The 6,906-nt window shown below is 39.1% G+C and overlaps 1 protein-coding gene across 1 annotated transcript; it reads left to right on the top strand.

The window, feature by feature from the left end:
- Positions 1–644: 644 nt before the first annotated feature.
- LOC105281254 (cysteine and histidine-rich protein 1 homolog) lies at positions 645–6,855 on the top strand. The gene is made up of 7 exons (XM_020032235.2): positions 645–893; positions 950–1,525; positions 4,344–4,582; positions 4,924–5,135; positions 5,401–5,561; positions 5,919–6,121; positions 6,231–6,855. Exons 2-7 carry the CDS (start codon positions 1,268–1,270, stop codon positions 6,256–6,258), a joined length of 1,101 nt encoding a protein of 366 aa, XP_019887794.1. The 5' UTR covers positions 645–893; positions 950–1,267; the 3' UTR covers positions 6,259–6,855.
- Positions 6,856–6,906: the final 51 nt, after the last annotated feature.

The following is a 6,906-nucleotide window of genomic DNA, read 5'->3' on the forward strand; positions in this document are numbered from 1 at the left end:
TTTGATTTCTTGCCGCAGTATTCCTTTCTGCATTCACGTGACCAGTGGAAGAGAGGAGGGAGGGAGGGAGGGGAGAGAATGGGGTTGCGAAGCTCGCGTACGTCGCTTGTGCACTTACCTCGCTCGTTTCTCGTAAGAGGATTACTTAAACTTCCAGAGCGAACGTAATCTGTACGAGCGAAGACCTTGATTTACGCCTCGGCGAATTTTAAGACTTCGTTTTCCACGGTTCTCGAATGCAGAGCGCGAATTGCGAGTGGTCGTGCACGGCTCTTTACGTTTAAATCGTGCCTTTTAAATCGCACGGACGTAAACAAAGCAGCATGGCGTCCTGGAGCACTGACCCCGCCAATGTGCGCGCCGCCGGGCACAGAACGAGTCTCGCTTCGTTTCTATCGCGATCGATCGATTACCGCGGGTTGGCCTGGAGCGACTTTTCGTCGATTCTCGTTACCTTTGGCTTTCTCTTTTTCGTCTTTGTGATTCGCTCGCGTAATACTGTTACAAGCACGTCACGATTTGCGTCTGAAATATGTCGCGTATGCATATTATTGTTATAACTGTGGCCTGAAAAAAGATATATGATATGCTCGATCGATTAATCGATATCGGAGCACGCTTCGTTCAGGAATCCATTGTTTGTCGGGTGCTTCGGTATAAACTTCACGCACAAGTCGCCAACCATTGGGAACTGGGCAGCCGCGCGCGATAACCTTGTTTTTCAAAATATATCCGTCTACTTTCGAAAATTGTACATTACGTGACGTGCGAGCGAATGGCTAACCTATACGAAGACCAGCAGATTGCGTTTCGAGTTAGAGTTTTATCTCGTGTCTCTCACGTATTCAATTGTGCTCTGTCAGTTCAAGCTAACCAAACTTTCTGCGTGCATTGTAAGTTCTCAGCCGTTGTCGAGTGCCTATGTTACAAAATTACTTGCACTTTCTAGGATCATTGGGGCCCTGAAAAAGATCGTTAGCTCGGAGCCGATATCTGGCTCTGTGCGCTAGAGTTCTGGCCGCGAACCTCGCATAAAGATAAAGAAAAAAAGGGCTAGCAGAAGAGAAGGAGCGAACGGAGCCTCTCTGTGTGCGTGGTGGAGGTGCGACAAGTGCGCGTGCTACATTACGTCAGGTCAGGGAGAGAGAGAGAGAGAAAGAAAGAAAGGAAGAAAGAGAAAAAGAGAGCGAGCGGTGGAGGCAGCGCGTCTCTTTGACATCTGCGCATTTCTCGCGTTCGCTCAGGGGAAAACTCCAAAACAAGCAACATGGCGGACCCGAGCAACGAGCCTGCATCGTCGAGCGGTGTCTCGGAGCAGACCGCCGCGACGGCGACCGTAACCGCCGTCGTGGCGTCGATGCGCGAGGACCACGACAAGGAGGAGAGCTACCCCGAGCCCGACAAGAAACGGCGGAAGACGCGCGCCGACGACATCACCAAGACTGAACAGAAGCTGGAGCACCGCCTGGGCGGTATCCTTTGCTGCGCAGTTTGTCTCGATCTGCCTCGTGCGGCCGTCTATCAGGTAAGTCCCCGGGCCAAGCCGGGTTAGCGTCCCGCTAACGACGAGCGTGCCGCTAACGTCGTCCCCGTAATCGGGGATCCCGTCCGCGCGTCGCGTAACGCGTTGCATCCCGTGTTCGGAATCGCGACGAGGCGCGGCGTTCTCTCACGCGCGAGGATAATAGGCGACCTCCCCCGCGCGCGCCCCACCCCCGACGACCACGTCAATCGATCCGTTTACCGAACCACGGAAGTCGCTCGGTTTTTCGACGCTACCACGTAGTCAGACACGCGCTCCAGTAGTTGGTACATTGGTGTGCTGTTGGTATGCCACTTGGGAGTTTTATGTCTCGGTGGAAGACACGTTTACGTTCGTTATGGATGCTAGGGAGACCCTCGAGGAAGCTGAGGCATCATTAGAGATATCTCTCTCTCTCGATGTGTCGTCCAAAATGTATTCCTCACATATTTGATGCTCGTATACCTGAACAGATTCTTGAAAATAGTTATAGTTGGAACTGTCAACATCGTGGTTATTCTCCATGGGAATGTACGTGTTCCTCTTGAGGATTTCAGTTCAGGAGAGTGTGTATACTGCATCGCACACGCAAAGTTTCATACTGTTATTTTATTATTTGCAGCGGACTATTTTTATTTCCTCCGTTTTATCTATCTATTAAGAAGATAGAATTCTTTCTCTCTCTCTCTCCGTTTTCATTTGCTTTTCCCTTTTCCTTTTGCTACGGTACATTGGAGAAACGTATGATCTAGATATAAAGTTAACGAATGATCTTTGTTGAATAGTTGAATATTTTTTTTCTATTCTTTTTTATAATTCAAATGTATTAATTGTGATATAATATGTGGATCCTCTGATCAAGTTGGATTTCCCCATGTTCTGAGATGTAGTATGTCAAAGTCCTTACAGTAGCGATACCACCATACAGTTTCAATAAACTGAGCTTTACATGCAGGTTGAATACATTTGTCTATTGAGACAAAACAAGCCATGTTAAGTTCTGCAGGTAGGTAACTTTATATTTTTTTCTTTCTATGAAAGGATGACATATCGTTTCTTTTTAATGTTTCGATAAAGAGATTTGCAACAAACTTTATATATAGGAAACAATTCACTTGCAATTCATTCATGAACCGATTTAATACGTCAACTATAAATATAACACCATAACACGCCTTTGTTTTAAGAGAGAGATTAGATATTTAATAATTTATTTAAGAATATTTGTTTAGTATCACAATATAAAAAGCTTCACATGCAGAATTGCCTACATGTGCATCAGTTATTTTCGCAGTTATTTGTATTAACTCAATATAACAATGCTTCGAAATACTCAAGCAATGCAGTGCTTATCTAATTTCAACTGTTGGAATTAGATAATATAATGAAACCCTTAAATAGGTACTTTAGACAGAATGTGAAGCAGCATTCTGAACTTGTATGTATGCATGCAAATATTCAGATTTGTTTAGAACATTTATTACAAAGCAAGAATACTTGTGTTTGTCGGTGAACTGTTTGTAGGTTCCCCAAAATCCATCGGTGCTACTAATTTTGTCTTCAATGCTTTCCTTTTAGAATATTATTTACGCAGATTGGCGTAAAGAAATTTAGAATCGATAGATTTAACTATTGTAACATAATATGAAAGCTGTATTACCTATTTTGATATCCGTGATGTCAAACAGACACATGTATAAAAACTCAATGTGAAGTCCTCTGTGCACACACATACGCACATAAACGCTTTCAGTTAATGTGATATAATAATTATCCATTGTACTCTTTTTTCAGTTGAAAACTTTTTATAAGCATCCTTCATTGCTTCCTTCTCTTCTTTTATGTAGAACTCGTTGCATTTATAAAGAATGATGTTCGTTTGTGATCACAGGATAGCGGGATTTGAAGCTTCGTGTTTATCAGTGTCCCTATTAAATCGGTTAGATAGTGAAATAAATAGTGAAGTAATTAAGATTTTAGATCTCTGTAGTTGTTTAGTATATAATAAAATGATATTTGGATTTTATGAAACACTGTGTTTATTATAAGAGATTATTAAGAGGGAGGAATATATTCAAAACACACATAACGAGAGAATATAAAGATCTATTGTTAGATTAATGCGAAAACTGATGCCTATCAGTTATAGTTAACAGTGAGAGAGTGAGAGTGAGGGAGAGAAAGCGAACAAAAAGAAAGAAAGAAAGATTTGTACAAACTGTATAGTGCGAAACAAAATAAATATTCTTAAAGGTTATTAGTTAGTTATTTCGCATAAAACACCCTTTTCACTTGTCCCACGTGTCATCATCCTCGTCTTTTCCTTTCTATCATCGATATATTGGCACTGTTAAGGATTATTCTTTAGAGAATATTCGTGATGATTTAAACACGCAATTTCGCGATAAGTGCATTTGTGATTAATGAGTATCCGTACGATTTTGTGTTTCAGGTTTAAACATCAAAATGATGGTAATATACATGGCACTAATTTTTTTGTTCTATTTGGGTTGATTGTGTTCTGGGGTTTCTCTGTAGTGTAAGATTGCAAATGAACGCTATGCGTAACAAGAAAGAGATATTGACTTAGTATTGTGATGTATATAACATATATATCAAATTAATGAGATGTCCAATTGCGTTTTTTTTTTTTTTTAATGAAAAGAGTCATGTTAAGAGATTTATAATTACAGTCTAAATAGTACATTCGCTTTATATATAATAATAAATCTGTATATCATGTAAAACTTTTCTAGCCTTTTTATATAAAAAAATGTAATAACGAGGACGTTAATAATACATGCCGCAATGATGTTCACAGTGTGCTAATGGACACTTGATGTGTGCTGGTTGCTTCACTCATGTCCTCGCAGATGCCAGGCTGCGGGATGAAATGGCAACATGTCCCAACTGCAGAATTGAAATCAGCAAGACCACGGCATCTCGAAATCTGGCAGTTGAGAAAGCTGTGTCTGAGTTACCTGCTGAATGTCAATATTGTGCAAAGGAGTTTCCGCGAAATTCCTTAGAGCACCATGAGGAGGCTATGTGTGAGGAAAGGTAATATTGGTGAGGCAAAATTCCATAGAGTTACACAGACAGCGAGACTTTTTGTTGATATCTCTTTGTAAGAACGTTACTGATCTTTACGGTATAGTTACAGGTGGACTACAAATACATAATAATAAAAAAGGCAATTATTTATATGCACAGAAAAAGACGCTATTCCTTTAAACTTAACACATACCACAGATTAGAGACACGTATATCCCATTAAAAATGCAGCTCCCAATGCTTTCCCAAAACCTTACATGAACTCGTACATCGTTGCGCTTTCTTTATGTTACTCGACGTATTTTCATGCAAGCCGTGCTCACATTAACATCTAATTATTTGCACAGGATATCTAATTGCAAATATAGTAGAATCGGTTGTCCATGGCGAGGTCCGAATCACGAGATCCCGGAACACGAGGCTCATTGCGTTCATCCTCATCGTACGGGCGCGGATGTAATGGAGGCCCTGCGCGAGATCGATGCTCGTACTTTGGAAGAACGTAGGCTCTATGACAATGTCTTTGATCTTTTGTCCTACGAGAAAATCACGTTTAACGGTCTGTATCAAGTACCAAGCATTGTAATTTACACTCAAAGTAACTTTATGTAGCTCTAGAAATATGTATGCTTCGGTCTTTCCGTTTTTTATCCTAGCAGCAATGGGAATTACGATCGATTCACATATATGACTTGATTAAGTTATGCAATGTCGATCTCTTAACTTCATTTCTTCTGTCTTATCTTCTTTCTCTTTCCCTTACGACTGCAGGCGACACTCGGATGGATCTCTGTCAATTATCTGTAAAATTTTATCGTTTATAGATTTACAGATGAAGCCATATCGTACTGACGAATTCGTTCACAAGTTATTTTATGAAACTTCACGATTTGGTGCATTCAACAATCAATGGGTAGTAAAGGCCAGGATCAATAGCAATCAACGTGATCCTACCCAAAGCTCAGAGCGAGATATGACTTACCAAGTACGAAACATTGCATGTCTTTATAATTTTAAACGACGCAGCGGATCCTACGTTTCAAGTTAGCGGAGTATAACATAACACAATGTATGATTCGCGTGTGTGATCGTATGTGAAAGAGCAAGAATGAATGTGTTGAAAAAATTACTTGAAAAAATTACGGGAGTCGTTTGATAAGAAAATCTTAGAAAATATATGAAGGATAATAGATGTTAACTGTCATGTCAGTTTGATTAGCCACTATTTCATACATTTTATAAAGATTTATCAAACGACCCTCGTATATACGTATATTTACATTAACATAATAATATACATAATGTATTGTGCGATTTAAGCGTGAAAATATTCGTTTCGCAGCTGATCTTAAAGACAAAAACCACTTATCCACTACCGGTTTATTACTTGATCTTGAAAGGCCCGTTTGGCGATATGAAAGTACATCCAAGAATTCACAGATTCGAGTTCACCGAGCAAGAGAACGAAAGTCCATATTTTACATTACCATTACCGGACACGGCAGAATGCAATAGACTCCTTGCAGCTAAAGCCATCAGTTTTAGGTAAAGGCTCGACCCTTGAAACACAGTAGAGCTATTATGGTTTATTACAATATGATACAGTAAGTTTTAAGACTTGTATGTACAATGCAATGCGATTTTTCGGTTGCAGACTAATAATGTTCCTGGCATCTAAGTAGCTTACAACGACAAAGACTATTGTCAAGATTTTGTCACGAAGAGGATCGATTGACACGATCTTCTAGATGTAACGATAAATAAGAATATAGAGATTACAGAGATTTATATATAACCGTTTATAGTAGTGATAATCACGAGATAATGATAATGATAAGAAAGAAAAATCGAAGATGCTAATATCATTGTAATGTGTTTGCAAGATACATGTTGAGAAAGATAAATTATATATTAAAATAATATAACGTGGCATGCACAGAGAAAGCACTATAATGTTTAAATTGAATATTTAATTATTTAATACATTTAATTAACAAATTGCTTTGTTTCTTTTGCCTATCTTTATTTTTGCATTTCACAAAAAAAACAAGAATAAAGATCAATTTGTGCAGATTATTGTGTAAGCAGGCGTAATTAAATCGCATTTGTACAATTGTGCAATTTATATTTTGAGACGAAGCAACGCGCAGCATTATTTAGATAATATTAATTTAATATGTACACACCTGTCCATATGAAGCCCAATCGCGAACTTGTTTGATTTAAGTAAATTAGACGCTATCAATGTAAAATTCTGAATAAAAATTATAATGAGCCTAGATTACTTTATTACACTATTACATCCAATTCACATCGACACAGAACGTTAA

The sequence above is a fragment of the Ooceraea biroi genome, chromosome 5 (genome assembly GCF_003672135.1).
Source record: "Ooceraea biroi isolate clonal line C1 chromosome 5, Obir_v5.4, whole genome shotgun sequence".
NCBI classification, from domain to species: domain Eukaryota; kingdom Metazoa; phylum Arthropoda; class Insecta; order Hymenoptera; family Formicidae; genus Ooceraea; species Ooceraea biroi.